Source organism: Acyrthosiphon pisum, unplaced genomic scaffold, assembly GCF_005508785.2.
Source record: "Acyrthosiphon pisum isolate AL4f unplaced genomic scaffold, pea_aphid_22Mar2018_4r6ur Scaffold_21015;HRSCAF=22801, whole genome shotgun sequence".
NCBI lineage: Eukaryota > Metazoa > Arthropoda > Insecta > Hemiptera > Aphididae > Acyrthosiphon > Acyrthosiphon pisum.
In genome coordinates, this window is record NW_021770436.1 from 9,251 (window position 1) to 28,842 (window position 19,592).

The 19,592-nt window shown below is 36.4% G+C and overlaps 6 protein-coding genes across 7 annotated transcripts; 1 reads left to right on the forward strand and 5 right to left on the reverse strand.

Annotated features, from left to right (window-relative positions):
• Positions 1-1,335: 1,335 nt before the first annotated feature.
• Positions 1,336-2,807, reverse strand: LOC115034772 (piggyBac transposable element-derived protein 4-like; the record flags this gene model as incomplete). Its single annotated transcript, XM_029492204.1, has 4 exons — positions 2,792-2,807; positions 2,424-2,708; positions 1,871-2,288; positions 1,336-1,747 (listed from the first exon to the last, which is right to left on the reverse strand). Coding segments are annotated over exons 1-4 (1,131 nt in total), but the record flags the coding sequence as incomplete, so codon positions are not given.
• A 1,550-nt stretch (positions 2,808-4,357) lies between these two features.
• Positions 4,358-8,024, forward strand: LOC103307748. The gene is made up of 6 exons (XM_029492203.1): positions 4,358-5,474; positions 5,602-5,802; positions 5,881-6,077; positions 6,248-6,387; positions 6,959-7,551; positions 7,983-8,024. The coding sequence occupies exons 1-6, from the start codon at positions 5,181-5,183 to the stop codon at positions 8,022-8,024; spliced, it is 1,467 nt and encodes a 488-aa protein (XP_029348063.1). The 5' UTR covers positions 4,358-5,180.
• On the reverse strand, positions 6,932-10,131 carry LOC115034771. 2 transcript variants are annotated; one of them, XM_029492201.1, is made up of 2 exons: positions 8,670-10,131; positions 6,932-7,435 (listed from the first exon to the last, which is right to left on the reverse strand). In XM_029492201.1, exon 1 carries the CDS (start codon positions 9,678-9,680, stop codon positions 9,153-9,155), a length of 528 nt encoding a protein of 175 aa, XP_029348061.1. In that variant the 5' UTR covers positions 9,681-10,131; the 3' UTR covers positions 6,932-7,435; positions 8,670-9,152. The 2 variants fall into 2 exon arrangements, with proteins under 2 accessions (XP_029348061.1, XP_029348062.1); XM_029492202.1 differs by having other exon boundaries at positions 8,656-10,131.
• A 1,049-nt stretch (positions 10,132-11,180) lies between these two features.
• Positions 11,181-12,434, reverse strand: LOC107882347. The gene is made up of 2 exons (XM_016800577.2): positions 11,486-12,434; positions 11,181-11,421 (listed from the first exon to the last, which is right to left on the reverse strand). Exon 1 carries the CDS (start codon positions 12,306-12,308, stop codon positions 11,835-11,837), a length of 474 nt encoding a protein of 157 aa, XP_016656066.1. The 5' UTR covers positions 12,309-12,434; the 3' UTR covers positions 11,181-11,421; positions 11,486-11,834.
• Positions 12,435-12,675: 241 nt separating this feature from the next.
• On the reverse strand, positions 12,676-17,145 carry LOC103307749. Its single transcript, XM_008180018.1, has 5 exons — positions 16,968-17,145; positions 16,640-16,884; positions 14,775-15,052; positions 14,301-14,704; positions 12,676-14,231 (listed from the first exon to the last, which is right to left on the reverse strand). Exons 1-5 carry the CDS (start codon positions 17,143-17,145, stop codon positions 12,676-12,678), a joined length of 2,661 nt encoding a protein of 886 aa, XP_008178240.1.
• Positions 17,146-17,993: 848 nt separating this feature from the next.
• On the reverse strand, positions 17,994-19,592 carry LOC103307750. The gene has a single exon (XM_008180019.1). It carries the CDS (start codon positions 19,590-19,592, stop codon positions 17,994-17,996), a length of 1,599 nt encoding a protein of 532 aa, XP_008178241.1.

The window sequence follows — 19,592 nt, forward strand, 5'->3', positions numbered from 1 at the left end:
TTTCAAAATATTTTTACTAGTTTTGAGCTGTTTACAGGCATTTTCAATTTCTAATTATTTTAGTTTTTTTTTTTCTAAAAACGTCAATAAAATTTTATTCGTTGGGTGAAAAAGTTTGAAAATGTAATAAAGATTTCTAATAAGTTTTTCATATGACAAATAAAAAATATCGAAAATACATAGTCACACATTTTTTTTTATATATACCTAATTTTGATTTTTGTTTTGACTCTCTAGCTGAGTTAAAAAATATTGATATGAATAGTTCTCAAATTTCTTTTTTTTTAACCCTTTATAGGGCAGAACGTAATAAAACATTTAATGATTCTGAAAATTAGTATACCTACATATGGTATAGAGTTCTTGGATTTTGGGAAAAATATTGGAAAAATGTTAATATGCTTTGCATAGTTGGAAAAGTGGTGGGAAAATAGTATCCCAATGCCCTTCTACGGTATATAAAAACTGCAATGGGCAATGGCTATGTATTTCCCACCTAAGAAAATATACCCAGTTTTTATTTCATAAAAATAAAAAAACAATAGTCTTTTAAAAACTGAAGAATTTTGAATATTAATAAATATAATTCTCCAAAAATAATATAAAAAAACCAACTCCACTTTATTAAAATTATATATAATATAATATAAATAAATATATGCAAGAAATAAAAACAAAATAGTTAAAAACTTAAAAAGTATTTAAGTTCCTGGTATAGTAGTTGTATGTAATAATACTAAAATTAAATAAACAAACTCAACTTTATTAAAATTATATTTAATATAATATAAATAACTATATATAAGAAATAAAAACAAAATAGTTAAAAAATTAAAAAGTCTTTAAGTTCCTGGTAGTAGTTGTATGTAATAATACTAAAATTAAATAAACAAACTCAACTTTATAAAATTATATATAATATAAATAAAAACAAAATAGTTAAAAAAAATAAAAAGTATTTAAGTTCCTGGTAGTAGTTTTATGTAATAATACTAAAATTACATACAAATAAATATATGTAATGTGTTTTGATATGTTATTGTTTGTGATATGATTCAAAACAATTTTTTCATTTTTTTTAGTACTACACATTTTACAACGCCTATAATTACTTATAAATTTTGGTAAATGTTCTACATTTTTAAATGATGGACTTATGATGGACATTTTAATTTTTTTTTTTATAATTCTATCTTGAGGTGATGAAGTCTGTTTTTTTCTAGAACTAAAATCACTTATAAGCTCATCAGTAAGTCTTGATCTGAATTCCAAATGATTAATATATTTTTTTTTCATTGTATTGCAACTTTCTTTGTATAAAATAAATGAATTTACAACAGCAGTATCAATCATGTAATAAAATAACTTCAACCACCAACGACGAGACTTTTGGGATATTGAATAATTAGCCATATATTGGTCAAATTTGTCCACACCACCCATATGCTTGTTGTAATCAGTTATACCTACAGGACATTTCACTGCAATTTTCTCTCCTTTTTTATTTTTTCTGTTGACTATAGTAGACTCTGATGCATTATGCATATTACTAATTAATGTAACTGGTTTTGCTCCCCTGTCTTTCCATCTCATCACACTGATGTCTTTTGATTGTGCATACTCTATGTCACCAGGCATATATTTGTTATCACTTTTCATTAAATGTTTAGGGTAAAATTTTTTATTCACTCTAAAAGTGCCACAAGCAAATAAACCATCATTTAAAAGTTTAGATATGAGTGGTATACTTGTAAAAAAATTGTCAAAATAAATACAATAAAATTTATTTTTTAACGTATCGGTTAGCGAAATAACAACATTTTCTCCCAAACCATATTCAACATTACCGTCTGATTTTTTCCCGGTATACACGTCAAAGTTTAACAAAAATCCACTCTGAGAATCAGCCAAAGCCCAAACTTTAAAGCCTCGTTTTATTGGTTTTAATGGCATAAATTGCTTCATTGATGAACGACCTTTAAAAGCAACCATACTTTCATCCACAGCAAGGTGTCTTGAAGGCTTGTACATAGTTTTATATTTTTCTTGTAAATGAGATAGCATGGGACGAATTTTAAAAAGCTTGTCAAACTCTTGAGACTGTCTTTGTGGCATTTTTGAATTGTCATTAAGATGAATACAGCGAAGTAGTTTTAAAAATCGTTTAACTGGCATTACTTTTGCAACTCGATCACAATAAAAATTTGGATCATTTGACCAATACAGCCTAATACCTGGTAGCTCATGATAACCCATATATATCAGTAACCCCAGAAAAGCTTTTAATTCTTCAATGTTGGTGTTTAATGATATATTATGTTGTTCAGCATATAAATTTGATTCAAATACAATTTTTTGATACATATTACCCATAATCATATCAAAAATCTGTATGGGACACATTTTATAAATATTTTTATTACCTGAACCATGCACTTCTCTAAAACGGGTCAATTTATATTTTTCTGGAGAACATCCTGCTTTTTCAAAATTAAAATCTGATATATTAGGTGGATTGTCTGTAATATCATCGTCATTTAAAATATTTTCATCGTTGAGAAAAAGGTCCAAATCAAGGGGGAAGTCTTCAAGTGATTCATTGCATTCTAATAAGGTAGGTGTACAATCTTTGTCCTTGTCTGTGTCATCTATTTCTTCATCATCACTTGATAAGTCTTCAATACCAATAAACACATTATTTTGAGATTCTAAAGAAGTTTAAAAAAATGTATTGTTAAAAAAAATTGTCTTATAGGTACTTTTGAAATATTTACCATTGGATGAAGATTGCTTTTCTTCACATTCATTGTAAGAATTTACAATTATATTTGTTGAATTTTCAGTTAATTTTTCTTTTTCATTGTCAATGCAATAATTATTATCATTAAAAATATCTAAAATAAAAATAATAATTATATAGGAAGGCCTAGTATAGCCTATTTTATAATTACCAGTTGTATACATTTTATACCAGTTGTCATATTTCTTTATTTTGTTGTTGACTATTGCTATTATTTAAATCAATTATTGTAGTATATACTGTGGTACTTACACCTGTAAGTATTGAAGATAATTTTTAAATAAAATTTAATATAATGAATCAAATAATTTACCTGAAGATCTTGTTTTCAAACTCCAGAATGAGTTTTTTTGACTAGAATTTGTTTGATGACTATCAACTAAAGATGGGTATAAAATATCGTCTTCTGCATCACTATCACCTCCTTCATCCGAATCGAAGGCCATAAAATCACTTATTGTATTTAATTCAAGTAAAATTTCTTCATCAGTTAATTTGGAAGACATCTAAAATATATATTTATATTCATTTAAAATTTGTCATAAAAAATGTAAATATTCCAAGAAAGATAGCAAATATTTTCTAAGTGGGCATTTAATAAAAAAATGTTAATAGACTTTTGAAAAGAGTATAAAATGGTGTTTAATTAAGTACTTACTTTAAAGATATTCACCAAAAATTCGATTAATGGCGTTAAGTTGAATATATAAGCTTATAAGTCAAAAACAAGATCACATTTTAATTGTTGTTTGATAACTCCGTAAAAATTTGGCACATGGCCTTCATGATAACATAGAAATACGCGGCAAATTATATTGATTATAATAAAGAAGTCAAAGAGATTGTAAATATATCAGTTTATTTAATAAAATTAAAAATAATAATTATTTTGATAGAAAAAATATTGGAGGGAAAAAAATTGGTATCAACCACGGATATAGATACTATGGTTGCACGACGGCCCATATTGGATCAAAGCGCTGAGCGGCGCCGAATGTTCTTATCAATCCTGACGAAAAGTCGCGTTTTACTAGCGCCCTCTATAACTACTATTAAGTTACGGTAACCAAGCCGGGCTACCTACCCACGGTGGAGCGCTAGTATGTCGCGACTTTTTTTGTATGGATACTATTTATGTATTTATGTAACTTGATAAGAACATTTGGCGCCGTCATATTATTGCTCGTTGTTCAACCATAGTATCTATATCCGTGGTATTAACTGTGGGCAATGGGATGATAATTTCCCACTTCTAAGTTATCAATTTATTCTATTCAAAATGTTATAAAATATTTGTAATTTATACTATCATTATAAAGAAAAAATAACGGTTTTTTTTCAAATAAGTGGGAAAAATATTACCTTTGCACATAAGGCGTAGGAATTTTTTTTCTTAGGTGGGAATTATAGATCCTATGCCTAAAGGGTTAAGTGAAAATTCTTTACTGAGGGTATGACAAAAAAAATGAAACGCAATAATTATGTCAATAATAATAGGTAGGAATAATAAAGAAAAATAAAATGAAGAATAATAATAAAATATACTATAATAATAATAATAATATATTATATAATATTATAATCAATTTCAAGTATCTGGGATTATTCATTTTTGAATTATAAAAACAAATCTAATATTCATTGATGAAAAACTATTTGGACCTCCCAAAGTACCAACTAGGTTCATTTTTCTATCAGAAAAGATGCTAATATCAAAAATTGAAGAATGGCTTACAATCTAAAATGTTGCTGACTGACAGGAAAAAAAAACTCACAACATTGTAAAATCAATACATTTTTTAGCTCCTCTCAGAATCTATAAAAATAAGTGTAGGAAGTTAGAATTTTGACAAATAACAAAAATTAACAAATAATTCAGAAAGACTTTCTTTTAATATCTAGAAGTACACATATGATGAACTTAATACAATTAAATATAATATATAATTATTATTTGAAAATATTTAATACAGTTTATTTTTAAAAGTTTACTAGGATTACAAATAGATATACGGTAAAGTTAGCTTATTTTTTTCAGTTATTATAAATGCAGTAAAGCTAGTACTTATTTTTGTCCGGGATCAATTAAGAAGCTGAGAAACGGAACTGTAGTGATAATAAAACCACATGAGGGCCATGTTAGTGAGCAAAATATCTCTCAGCAACTGGTTCATAATTTTTGTGACATTTTGAAAAGAAGGGCATCTACTGAGAATATCTCGTTAAGGAGTTTATATGATGAGGAATCTAGAAGGTAAAACGTTTTATAATCTAAAGAATATCTTGTAGAGGCCTATCAGAAATTAATATCTGAATTTAATATTTTATTAGACACGTAGTAGCAGCAGGGTTGTACCCATGGTCAACTGCCGAATCTCTAATGCGACATGCCCGAAGAAGATCATTGCCTAGATTGCCCAACTCGCTGTTAGATTTGGCAACTCTATTTGACAATGGCCAGCTAAATCGGTTTTCTTGTTGCGAATCTCCTTTTTTTAGAGGATGTGTTAGAGATGTGGATGGAAGAAGTAGCATCATTTTTGGATGCATGAATTTAATTGCTAATGTTCTGCAACATGGTGTGACAGAGTTACATGCGGATGCCACATTCAAGGTTGTACCTAGTAACATGGGATACCAATTACTAACCATACATTGTATGATCGAAAACCATGTAAGATATTAATAATAATATGTAATATTATTTAATTTAATATACTTATGAAAATAGGCACCAATTTAAATAGTTGTAACATACAATAAGATTTATTCATTTTAAATTCTCACTTAAATATTTGCAGTCCATACCTATTGTTTATATTCTTATGGAAAGTAAGTCACGGAATTCATATGACTGTGTTATGCGATTTGTAAAAGATAATCTTTTACCAAACTTAACGGTTGAAGTCATTATCACTGACTATGAGGTGGCTCTGAGGGATGTTTTGATTTCATCATTTCCAGGGGCCCGTTACGCCGGTTGCTGGTTTCATCATAACCAAGTAAAAATAAATAATCAAACAAACACAATCAATGATATTATACAGTATTCTTGTTAATGGTTTTGTATAATTTTGTAGGCTGTATGGAGAAAAATGAACAGTTTAGGATACTTACATCATCTAAATACTAATGATAATGCCCGTAAGGTATTGAAACTCCTTATGTCCCTTCCATTATTGCCAGCTAGAGATATGGAGAACGGATATTTATTAATAAGAGCATTTGCACGAAATCATGATGTCCACTTGGAGAGATTGCTAAGTTATTATGAAAGGTATTCTACTAATTAACTTAAAACCTAAAACATTTTAAATAACTATTAATAAAGACTGTTAATTATTAATACTATTAAAATAAAAATTATATTGTATTTTAGCTATTAGGTATTAGAAATTTAAATATAAAATATGTACCCAATAACATAATTGACATTTTTCTTTTAAGATATTGGTTAAGAAGTATTGGTCCACAAGTTGTGTCTGTTCATGGACTGCCTCGTCGGACAAATAATAACATTGAGAGTTTTCATAATGCCTTAAGATTAAAGTTCTCTGTTGCGCATCCAAGCTTATGGGTATTTCTAGGTAGGTAACAAATGTACCAATGCATAAGTACAATACAACAAAATTACATCAAGTTGTGTTAGAGCTTAGAGGTATAGATAGTAGACTCAAGGTTTTGGAACTATGGAACAAATTACTACATTAAAGGCCATATGCCAGTTAGAAAAAAATCATTTAAATTTATTCAAGCCAAGTTCTAATTTAGAAACTTTTTACATTATTTATTAATATATAATTTGTCTGTTATAAATAGGTACTAATACAAAATTGGTACCTAATTAATTTTATACATTATTACAATTTTATAATTTTGCATATTAAAGAAAATACTTCAATACATAATTATAATAAAATTAATATATTTTTATGAGAGGTTGTGGCGGTTCCAATATTTATTTATAATTATGAAATTAAATTTAATCTTCTTAAATGAAAAAAAAAAAATGTTTTCATAGTTACTTAAGTAAAACTCACTGTAAAACCTAATATAATGAGTCTCAAATAATAATTGAAAAGGTACCTAGTTAGCTAAAAATTAATAGGTACCAAAAACAGTAATACCTACCTATTTTATTTTGTAATTTTTGAATAGACGCTTTAACTTCTTTGAGTACCAGTTATCATTTGGTCAATCAGCAAATTTTGAACCACTTACGTCCCACTAGGCATGTGAGGACCAAGTTTTTGGCTAACTCTCACAGGATCAAATATGCTACAGAGCAATACCAATTAGGACAAATATCCATATGGCAATTTCTTCTGCGTTGTTCGTATACCAGCGCAGCATATGAATTAAGGCAGCGAACCTGGGCTTTGAGAATGCACAATGCTGATGTTGATGCTGAATCAGACCACAATGTTCCAGCAGATGAAGTTCCAGTACCAGATCACATTCCCAATGTTATTGATCCACAGCCAATGGAAAATAATGACTTGCAATTGGATCTGAATCAACCGTTTTATAATGCACCAGGTTCACCGCCAATTATGAACCCTCCAGATTCACCAAATGTACCTCAGCCGCCAGACAATAGAAATTTGTGTATGACATGCTTGGTAGTGTCTCTAGCTGAAAGCGAACAGCAATACATAGTATTACCATGTGGTCACGCATGGGTGTGTGATGGGTGTGTAAGGCAGTTGGAACAACAAAACTCTGTATGCCCGATGTGCAGAGCAGAAAATGTAATTTTTCAACGGGTGTTTTTTTCTTAAGTATTTTATTTTAATTCTTTTAAAAATAAATGATAATTTATAATTAAAACTGAAGTTTATTAATTATTATAAGAAAGTCTGAAGATGTTCCTCTCCAGAAAATAATATGAAATTAGTTTGTCCATTATTTAGGTAACATATTTTTCTGATTTCCTAATTTATTTAAGAATTAGGTAACAGTTTAGTATTTCACTATACGAATAAAGTATTGTTACTATTTCATTAAAAACCACTTAATTTAATTTCTAAATATTATTTTTATTTATTTCATAGGTTTTCACCCAACTTCAGTTATATAAATATATTTCTACAGTCAATAGTCATAGGTACACTTTACTTATAGAATAGTTTAATAATAGGTGACAACTATAAACAAGGCAAAAAGCATATTTGTTATGTAGGACTGTGAAGGAAATGGTAGTGCTGAGACAGCTAAATTGTAAACTACATATAAGGCAAAAGAAATAAGAAAGAAGGGCAGTCGTGGTACGTTGGATTGTTTTTATCTATTTGTGTGTGTTTTTTAAAATATTTTAATAAAGGGTTTTTAACCTATTGAATTGATTGTTTATATTTGGTGTAGCCTAGTACATCTGAGTCAGATCAGAAACCGATTAATGTATGGTTGTTGAGGACAAAGGTACTACAATATGATGTTTCTATCTACATTTGAAAATTAAATTGAAACTGGTTAATTCTTGGGATTTTAGTCAAATAATTAGAGGAAGAAGTATACAACTGAAAAGTGCGTATACTGTATACAACAATAGTTTCAAAACGGATAGAAGAAGCGAGTTACAGTTAATATAATTGTTTAAATTCAATAAATGTATTAGATAGTAATACTGTAATAATATATTTAAAAACAGTTTTGTTAAGAAGCTACTTTTTCAAAGTAGGTATTTGTAATATTGTACTCAAATACTTTTTTTATAGAGTATTTAAATTCCAAAACAAGTACCTATCTGTATCTGTACTTGAATACTTTTCAAAAGTTCCTTTTACAAGACTATTTAATCAATTTATGTATATAATATTTAATTACCAACCTGTAATATTACATTAGGCACTTACTTCCTATTACGTACCTATAATTTTATCAAGTTTGGGCATCTTTGTTCCTTTTTTCCCATGAAAATAATATATTCACATGACAACCAAACAACATTAGGAAATGATGAACGGCTAAATAGTTATTTAGGCATTTAGCCATGAGAAAATGAATCATCTCCACGAAGCCTAACAAACTGTTTTACAATATTGAGGCGAAAACAGGAAAACACAATGTAGCCACAAGAGCGAAACATCTGATAATGCTGTTTTAAAATAAAGAGTATTTTTGGTTAAAAAAAGCTGAACACTTTTTTTGATCGACACGACACGCCATCTTGTGCTGTTTGCCGAGTTTCCATCTAAACCGGTGGTACCAACCAAATTACAAAAAAAAAGTTACTAGCTTTTCAGTTTCCGTAATGTGACAGTTCGTCATATTACTGTCCATGCATTTACTTTCCGTCATATTACGGTCCGTGATATTAAGGTTTTCCGTCATATTACGGTCCGTACATTTTTTAATTCCGGTATTTAACGGTCCGTAATCTGACGGTTCGCGCTATTTTTTTTTCCGTAATCTGACGGTCCGTAACTTGACACAAGAATTCCGCAATCTGACGGTCCGTTTGATTATTTTCCGTGTATTTACGGCCTCCCGACCCAGCAGAAGTACTCGAATTGTCACCAGTGGTCTCATACGTCACTCGCTGAACGGTACCAACGCTCACACCTAAAGCCGGTTGCGCTTCATTCCACACAGCCTTAATTTCCACTACTAACGAACGGATCTCAACATCCAACCCTACTGGAAACTCTGTCAGCAAATTCAAATTAGATAGGATTGACAACAAATCATTATTTTCTACCTCAAAACTGGCCCACAATGCATCCAGGTCCTGAATAGCAACAGCTAACTGAGGCCGAACAGCCTGGTTAGTTGCTAAATTAGTAGCCAGTTGATGAATATGGTGAATCCTGGCCACGACACCATCTCGACGCAGTATCGTTCGCTCCTTGGCTCGAGTATCCCGTTCTACGTCACCCATGTTACTAATACACTAGTATGCACAGGTGAGCCTAACCACAGTAATCAATCAAAGCAGAATATGATTAGTTGTTGAACGTCAATATGATACAGAACAGATCAAATGCAAGAGCACGAGCAAGCTCAACCAATTAAAATAATCAATATGAAGTCACACAATGCAAAACGTTGAGCAACGATGCCAAATGATAATGATTAAGCAGTAGCAATTAAATTGGTTACTTAAAAGTCAGAAGATTTAATTGATATAGGCAACACCTATGCAATCATCAACCTACACTAACTATACAGCTGATAAAATACAATCACAGATCAGACGATGAACAACGTCAAACAATAAACAAATCAACTAATAAAAATATAATATGAACGTTGGTGTAGGCAATAACTAGACAAGCAACTAATTAAACGCTAGCTCCCACTCAATATAACAACTAATGACAGTTAAGACAAATTAAAATATTCAGGGAGCACCTACTATTATAATTTAATCAAAACCCAGGTGTGACCGAACAATGCAATACTAGTTATAATAATTAAATTGATTATAATAACTATGAACTAGAGAAATAAACAATTATGTAAAATATAACCCTTAAACCTCAGTTGAGCAACCCTAAAGAGGATAATATAATACAAACAATAAAGTAATAATATTATTATATAAAGTTATAGTACAGTACCTGAGCAATGGCACGACCCACGACGCACACCTAAATCTTATGCTAAACAAATATATAATAAATATAATAACTAGGTGAAAGTGCTACTGTTAAGACTCAACTGTCAACAGCAGACAATAAAATAATAATAACCAACCCAATTAATTAAATAAACTATAATCATTAAGATAGGTGTTCACTAGACCAGCAGCCAGTAAGCAAGAACCTATAGCTAGGTATACCCAATATTACAAAACAATAAATAAATTCAACCCAGGGAGCACCGGTATAATAACATTATTTATCTAATAATTATTGTAATAGGTAATTAAAGTAAATTTAAATTAATTAATTATAATAACAACCTAACCGCACGAACACGGATACAGTGAATGTAACTCAACACTAAAATAATAAGTTTAATTATTATAAATAATGTAACACTAACTGAGCAGTCGGTTGAGCTAAATTCTTATACCTATATTCTACTGAAAAGTACCCACACTATATATTATATTAATATTGAGACCCCATAATCACAAATATAATATAATAATCAGCAAAGCTAATAATCTTAATAGCTAAGAGCACTAAGTAGGTAGGAATTAGGAAAGGGATAAATAAATTTATACACTTTAAACTCATATGCTATAGCTACAAACAAAATGCACTACTCACATGTATCCTGAGTACCAGATCTGTTGATGGACCAATCAACCGACGCTCTGCTACCAAATGTTTATGCCGACGATCCTGACTCGCGGTTGTCGTCTGACATACGGTTCTCGGGACGATTGTGGAGTAAGGCAATTTATAAAGCTATTAAATAATAACAATAATTTCTGACTATCAAACGCATGTATTGTTCCACATGAGCAGTAGGTAATTAATTATGAAACAATATTACAATATTAATACAGGGGGGGAAACGGGGATCACCGACTGAGCTGCCTCCCTGGCTGATGTCTTGAGCTGATGAATAGTAGATGCGGAGCTGCTGTACTGACGTTGCGGAGCTGCTGGATCGGAACACGGGTACGAGCGTATACACCGTCGTGTTATGGAGCTATGCGCGTTCAACTGCGAACACGTGGACGCGTAATATTACCCGACGTAAAGCTACTCGGAGCTGGGTATTACGAACTTCACAATGCAGATATTGGACCACAGACTGGACGAGTTTTCAGTCAATAAATGGTTACCCACACGAAAATGGCTACTCGGCGAACACAGAGCGGAGGTGATAAATCACGATTTTTCACAGCACTTCCAAACGGGAAAAATGGCCGACGAGCGAGCGAGTAGAGCAGACGAAAAACACGGAGCTGTGTTGAACTCGTTGAACACGAAGAGTGACGAGAGTGACGCGGACGACCGAGCTCGCCTGCGCCGAGCGCCGGTAACGGTCACCCGTAGTGTTGCCAACATTGCGGCTGCTGGCGCGCAGCGCCCACGAACATGGTTACTCATTACCTATTCGATTACCGTGGTGGTCAACACAGCGCGACCACCGACGGCGGCCGCTTCTTATCAAACGGATCGAACATACTCCCCCTTGCAAGTACAGCGAACTTGCAACAGACTTCGATCAATCCTGATATAGGTGGCCGAGCAAGTGACCACTTGAACAGAGCAGTTGAGCTGTTGAACGGAGCAGTTGAGCAGAATGAACGGAGCAGTTGAGCAGTTGAATGAGCGGTTGAGCAGTTGGACGGAGCAGATGAGCAGAATGAACGGAGCAGTTGAGCAGTTGAATGAGCGGTTGAGCAGTTGAACGGAGCAGTTGAATGAGCGGTTGAGCAGTTGAACGGAGCAGTTGAATGAGCGGTTGAGCAGTTGAACGGAGCAGTTGAATGAGCGGTTGAGCAGTTGAACGGAGCAGTTGAATGAGCGGTTGAGCAGTTGAACGGAGCAGTTGAGCAGCCCAGAGCGATGATCGGGTTTTTTTTACAAAGGGGCAACATCATTAACAGTCTTTTTTTTTTTTGCAAAGAAATAAATTAATTTAATAACATTAACAATGGCTAGAGCAATAGCTGAACTAGCATTACAATATTTAATAGGAACAAAAGTTAATTAATATCACAAGTAAAGTCTTTAGATACATTTTTTTTTTTTTAAATATTATAACAGCTTAATACCTGAAAATATAACAAAAGATTAACAATAAAAATTACCATACCTCACCTAGTACACGAGGCAGAACAGCCGACGCAACATCCAGTAGCAGGCGTGATGATGGCTGGTAAGACAATTAATTATTAACATAATGAGCATAGCAATAACATACAAACATAAAGTGCAAATGGATACAGGAAACAGGGATACGGATATCTACGGATCTGTGGGGAGAGGTACTAGTTTCACCACCGGTCTAGTAAACACCCCCTGTTTGGTAATAACTTTAGCTACCCGTACCACCTTATCGGTTCCTGGATACACCTCAATAATTCTTCCTAATGGCCACGATAGCGGGGGCGCGTCATTAACCTTGACGATAACCATGGTACCAACTTCGAGATTGGTATCAGCCTTCGTCCACCTACCACGAGCTTGGAGGGTGTTCAAATACTCTCGAGACCAACGTCGCCAAAAGAACTGGAAAGACTGCTGGAGGAGCTTCCAGCGAGTCTGCAGTCCCACTTGTGCACTGGTACTAACAGGTTCTGGGATTGACAACAGAGGACGACCAATCAAAAAGTGACCGGGCGTCAAACATTCTAAATCATTTGGGTCGGATGATGCTGGTACTAGGGGACGCGAATTCAAGGCAGCCTCTACCCTACACAACACCGTTGTGAACTCTTCCAAGGTCCAAATTTGGGAATCCATTGCACGAACAAGCAATGACTTCGCCGACTTAACGGCGGCTTCCCAAATTCCTCCAAAATGGGGAGCACCAGGAGGGTTGAAATGCCATTCGCACGCTATATGACCTGACAACTGATCTCTACTATCCGGATTGTTGACCAAAAGACGCAGCTGCCTCGCCGCACCAACAAAATTGGTGCCACAATCAGAATAGATGGACGACGGTAGGCCACGGCGAGCAACGAATCTATCTAGAGTCAACAAGAAGGCCTCAGTCGAGAGAGCAGACACTGGTTCTAGGTGCACCGCTTTGGTGGTCATACAGACAAAAACCGCAATGTAAACCTTTACGATGCGCGCCTTTCGCAGACTGAGTTCCTTCATCTGTAAGGGACCCGCGTAATCTATGCCGACTATTGAAAACGGATGAGCTTCTCGGACCCGGAATCCTGGCAGAGCAGCCATGATGGGTTGGGGATGATTAGCCGACATTTTCGCACATAACACGCATTTGCGAATCACCCGATGAACTATCAGGCGAACGCCGATGACCCAAAATCGCTGCTGAACGAGAGCGATGAGCAACCGCGGTCGAGCGTGACATGCATAAAGATGCCAATGACGTGTAATCAGAACCGCTAAGTGAGACTCTTTCGGGACTAGCATAGGATGCTTTCTTCTCTCCGACCAATTGGAGTTCTGCATCCGTCCGCCAACGCGGATTATGCCGTCTGAATCCAAGAACGGGCACAGGCGGGCTAACGCCTTGGACTGGACCGGGCTCCCCCGACGCAGGCCAACTACTAGCTGACTCAAATAGCATTCCGGAGCGCTCCTAACGATCACGAGCATAGCCTCATCCAATTCAGATTGTTTCAAAAACCCTAACTCAACCTTTCTCTTTTGACACAACCGAATGAACCGACGTACCTGAGCTACTACGCGGATCATCTGATGAAAGGAGGAGAACCGAATAAACCATTCGACTGGAGGATCTTCACGAGTCAATAAACACACTGGTTTTACTTCCGGCAGCTCTTCCAATTGTAACTGTGGGATTTCCTGAGACCAAGCTTCGACTGGAGATTGCAAGAAGGTCGGACCCCGCCAATAGAGCTTGCATCGCTAAAGCTCGTCAGGAAGGAGACCTCGAGACGCGCAGTCAGCCGGATTATCCTCGGAACGCACATGTTGCCAGCAGCAACCAGGTACTGCGGACTGGATCTGAAATATCCGGTTCGACACGAACGTCTTGAATGACGTATGCGGGATGTTCAACCACGATAAAACTATGGACGAATCAGACCACGCGAAGACATCAGAAATTCCCAACTGGAACTCCAAAATGCGCTTGAGCCTGGCCAACCATGATGCAAGGAGCAATGCACCACTTAACTCCAGTCGTGGTATCGTCATGGTCTTCATTGGGGCTAGCTTGGTTTTAGCACCCAGGAGGTATGTGGCCGTAGCTCCGGACGGATCAGTCACGCGGAGATACGCTACAGCCGCATATCCCTTCTCGGAAGCATCACAGAAACCACAGAGAACGTAACTACAACCAGTGTAGCAACCGATGTAGCGTGGGATTTGGATATCCACCAGCCTTAATTTCCACTACTAACGATCGGATCTCAACATCCAACCCTACTGGAAACTCTGTCAGCAAATTCAAATTAGATAGGATTGACAACAAATCATTATTTTCTACCTCAAAACTGGCCCACAATGCATCCAGGTCCTGAATAGCAACAGCTAACTGAGGCCGAACAGCCTGGTTAGTTGCTGAACTAGTAGCCAGTTGATGAATATGGCGAATCCTGGCCACTACACCATCTCGACGCAGTATCGTTCGCTCCTTGGCTCGAGCATCCCGTTCTACGTCCTTTATGTTACTAATACACTAGTATGCACAGGTGAGCCTAACCACAGTAATCAATGAAAGCAGAATATGATTAGTTGATGAACGTCAATATGATACAGAACAGATCAAATGCAAGAGCACGAGCAAGCTCAACCAATTAAAATAATCAATATGAAGTCACACAATGCAAAACGTTGAGCAACGATGCCAAATGATAATGATTAAGCAGTAGCAATTAAATTGGTTACTTAAAAGTCAGAAGACTTAATTGATATAGGCAACACCTATGCAATCATCAACCTACACTAACTATACAGCTGATAAAATACAATCACGGATCAGATGATGAACAACGTCAAACAATAAACAAATCAACTAATAAAAATATAATATGAACGTTGGTGTAGGCAATAACTAGACAAGCAACTAATTAAACGCTAGCTCCTACTCAATATAACAACTAATGACAGTTAAGACAAATTAAAATACTCAGGGAGCACCTACTATTATAATTTAATCAAAACCCAGGTGTGACCGAACAATGCAATACTAGTTATAATAATTAAATTGATTATAATAACTATGAACTAGAGAAATAAACAATTATGTAAAATATAACCCTTAAACCTCAGTTGAGCAACCCTAAAGAGGATAATATAATACAAACAATAAAGTAATAATATTATTATATAAAGTTATAGTACAGTACCTGAGCAATGGCACGACCCACGACGCACACCTAAATCTTATGCTATACAAATATATAATAAATATAATAACTAGGTGAAAGTGCTACTGTTAAGACTCAACTGTCAACAGCAGACAATAAAATAATAATAACCAACCCAATTAATTAAATAAACTATAATCATTAAGATAGGTGTTCACTAGACCAGCAGCCAGTAAGCAAGAACCTATAGCTAGGTATACCCAATATTACAAAACAATAAATAAATTCAACCCAGGGAGCACCGGTATAATAACATTATTTATCTAATAATTATTGTAATAGGTAATTAAAGTAAATTTAAATGAATTAATTATAATAACAACCTAACCGCACGAACACGGATACAGTGAATATAACTCAACACTAAAATAATAAGTTTAATTATTATAAATAATGTAACACTAACTGAGCAGTCGGTTGAGTTAAATTCTTATACCTATATTCTACTGAAAAGTACCCACACTATATATTATATTAATATTGAGACCCCATAATCACAAATATAATATAATAATCAGCAAAGCTAATAATCTTAATAGCTAAGAGCACTAAGTAGGTAGGAATTAGGAAAGGGATAAATAAATTTATACACTTTAAACTCATATGCTATAGCTACAAACAAAATGCACTACTCACATGTATCCTGAGTACCAGATCTGTTGATGGACCAATCAACCACGCTCTGCTACCAAATGTTTATGCCGACGATCCTGCCTAGCGGTTGTCGTTTGACATACGGTTCTCAGGACGATTGTGGAGTAAGGCAATTTATTAAGCGATTAAATAATAACAATAATTTCTGACTATCAGACGCATGTATTGTTCCACATGAGCAGTAGGTAATTAATTATGAAACAATATTACAATATTAATACAGGGGGGGAAACGGGGATCACCGACTGAGCTGCCTCCCTGGCTGGTGTCTTGAGCTGATGGACTGTAGATGCTGAGCTGCTGAACTGGACCACGGATGCGAGCGGAAGCCCCGTTGTGTCATGGAGCAACGAGCGGTCGGCTGCGCACGTGGACGCGAAGTATATGAGAGTAGGTAAAACTACACGGAGCTGGTGGTTATGAGCTTTACGATTCACAATCGAATCACAGACTGGACGACGACAGTCAATAGAATGAGCAACACGAGCTGAACGGCCGAACAACCACGATATGTAAAAAACTATAGAACACGTTTTCCGGAGCACTTCCAAACGGGGAAAAATGGCTGACGGACGAGCGAGTAGAGCAAACGCAAACACGGAGCTGTGGTGTACTCGTTGAACACGAAGAGTGACGAGAGTGACGCGGACGACCGAGCTCGCCTGCGCCGAGCGCCGGTAACGGTCACCGGTAGTGTTGCCAACATTGCGGCTGCTGGCGCGCAGCGCCCACGAACATGGTTACTCATTACCTATTCGATTACCGTGGTGGTCAACACAGCGCGACCACCGACGGCGGCAGCTTCTTATCAAACGGATCGAACATACTCCCCCTTGCAAGTACAGCGAACTTGCAACAGACTTCGATCAGTCCTGATATAGGTGGCCGAGCAAGTGACCACTTGAACAGAGCAGTTGAGCTGTTGAGCGGAGCAGTCGAATGAGCAGTTGAACGGAGCAGTTGAGCAGTTGGACGGAGCAGAATGAACGGAGCAGTTGAGCAGTTTAACGGAGCAGTTGAGCAGTTGAACGGAGCAGTTGAGCAGTTGAACGGAGCAGTTGAGCAGTTGAACGGAGCAGTTGAGCAGTTGAACAGAATGAACGGAGCAGTTGAGCAGATGAACGGAGCAGTTGAGCAGAATGAACGGAGCAGTTGAGCAGTTGAACGGAGCAGAATGAACGGAGCAGTTGAGCAGCCCAGAGCGATGATCGAGTTTTTTACAAAGGGGCAACATCATCAACAGTCTTTTTTTGCAAAGAAATAAATTAATTTAATAACATTAACAATGGCTAGAGCAATAGCTGAACTAGCATTACAATATTTAATAGGAACAAAAGTTAATTAATATCACAAGTAAAGTCTTTAGTTACATTTTTTTTTTTTTTAAATATTATAACAGCTTAATACCTGAAAATATAACAAAAGATTAACAATAAAAATTACCATACCTCACCTAGTACACGAGGCAGAACAGCCGACGCAACATCCAGTAGCGTGATGATGGCTGGTAAGACAATTAATTATTAACATAATGAGCATAGCAATAACATACAAACATAAAGTGCAAATGGATACAGGAAACAGGGATACGGATATCTACGGATCTGTGGGGAGAGGTACTAGTTTCACCACCAGTCTAGTAAACACCCCCTGTTTGGTAATAACTTTAGCTACCCGTACCACCTTATCGGTTCCTGGATACACCTCAATAATTCTTCCTAATGGCCACGATAGCGGGGGCGCGTCATTAACCTTGACGATAACCATGGTACCAACTTCGAGATTGGTATCAGCCTTCGTCCACCTACCACGAGCTTGGAGGGTGTTCAAATACTCTCGAGACCAACGTCGCCAAAAGAACTGGAAAGACTGCTGGAGGAGCTTCCAGCGAGTCTGCAGTCCCACTTGTGCACTGGTACTAACAGGTTCTGGGATTGACAACAGAGGACGACCAATCAAAAAGTGACCGGGCGTCAAACATTCTAAATCATTTGGGTCGGATGATGCTGGTACTAGGGGACGCGAATTCAAGGCAGCCTCTACCCTACACAACACCGTTGTGAACTCTTCCAAGGTCCAAATTTGGGAATCCATTGCACGAACAAGCAATGACTTCGCCGACTTAACGGCGGCTTCCCAAATTCCTCCAAAATGGGGAGCACCAGGAGGGTTGAAATGCCATTCGCACGCTATATGACCTGACAACTGATCTCTACTATCCGGATTGTTGACCAAAAGACGCAGCTGCCTCGCCGCACCAACAAAATTGGTGCCACAATCAGAATAGATGGACGACGGTAGGCCACGGCGAGCAACGAATCTATCTAGAGTCAACAAGAAGGCCTCAGTCGAGAGAGCAGACACTGGTTCTAGGTGCACCGCTTTGGTGGTCATACAGACAAAAACCGCAATGTAAACCTTTACGATGCGCGCCTTTCGCAGACTGAGTTCCTTCATCTGTAAGGGACCCGCGTAATCTATGCCGACTATTAAAAACGGATGAGCTTCTCGGACCCGGAATCCTGGCAGAGCAGCCATGATGGGTTGGGGATGATTAGCCGACATTTTCGCACATAACACGCATTTGCGAATCACCCGATGAACTATCAGGCGAACGCCGATGACCCAAAATCGCTGCTGAACGAGAGCGATGAGCAACCGCGGTCGAGCGTGACATGCATAAAGATGCCAATGACGTGTAATCAGAACCGCTAAGTGAGACTCTTTCGGGACTAGCATAGGATGCTTTCTTTTCTCCGACCAATTGGAGTTCTGCATCCGTCCGCCAACGCGGATTATGCCGTCTGAATCCAAGAACGGGCACAGGCGGGCTAACGCCTTGGACTGGACCGGGCTCCCCCGACGCAGGCCAACTACTAGCTGACTCAAATAGCATTCTTGAGCGCTCCTAACGATCACGAGCATAGCCTCATCCAATTCAGATTGTTTCAAAAACCCTAACTCAACCTTTCTCTTTTGACACAACCGAATGAACCGACGTACCTGAGCTACTACGCGGATCATCTGATGAAAGGAGGAGAACCGAATAAACCATTCGACCGGAGGATCTTCACGAGTCAATAAACACACTGGTTTTACTTCCGGCAGCTCTTCCAATTGTAACTGTGGGATTTCCTGAGACCAAGCTTCGACTGGAGATTGCAAGAAGGTCGGACCCCGCCAATAGAGCTGCAT

Coding starts and splice junctions, on each gene's coding strand:
- LOC115034771 (XM_029492201.1), bottom strand. CDS start 9,680: ATGGGTGACGTAGAACGGGATACTCGAGCCAAGGAGCGAACGATACTG.
- LOC103307748 (XM_029492203.1), top strand. CDS start 5,181: ATGCGACATGCCCGAAGAAGATCATTGCCTAGATTGCCCAACTCGCTG. Junction 5,475..5,601: donor ATTGTATGATCGAAAACCAT/GTAAGATATTAA, acceptor AAATATTTGCAG/TCCATACCTATTGTTTATAT. Junction 6,388..6,958: donor AAGCTTATGGGTATTTCTAG/GTAGGTAACAAA, acceptor ATTTTTGAATAG/ACGCTTTAACTTCTTTGAGT.
- LOC103307750 (XM_008180019.1), bottom strand. CDS start 19,592: ATGCAGCTCTATTGGCGGGGTCCGACCTTCTTGCAATCTCCAGTCGAA.
- LOC107882347 (XM_016800577.2), bottom strand. CDS start 12,308: ATGATGTTGCCCCTTTGTAAAAAAAACCCGATCATCGCTCTGGGCTGC.
- LOC103307749 (XM_008180018.1), bottom strand. CDS start 17,145: ATGAGTAACCATGTTCGTGGGCGCTGCGCGCCAGCAGCCGCAATGTTG. Junction 16,885..16,967: donor TTTGCTCTACTCGCTCGTCC/GTCAGCCATTTT, acceptor TCGGCCGTTCAG/CTCGTGTTGCTCATTCTATT. Junction 14,232..14,300: donor GGCTGACTGCGCGTCTCGAG/GTCTCCTTCCTG, acceptor TGCAATCTCCAG/TCGAAGCTTGGTCTCAGGAA.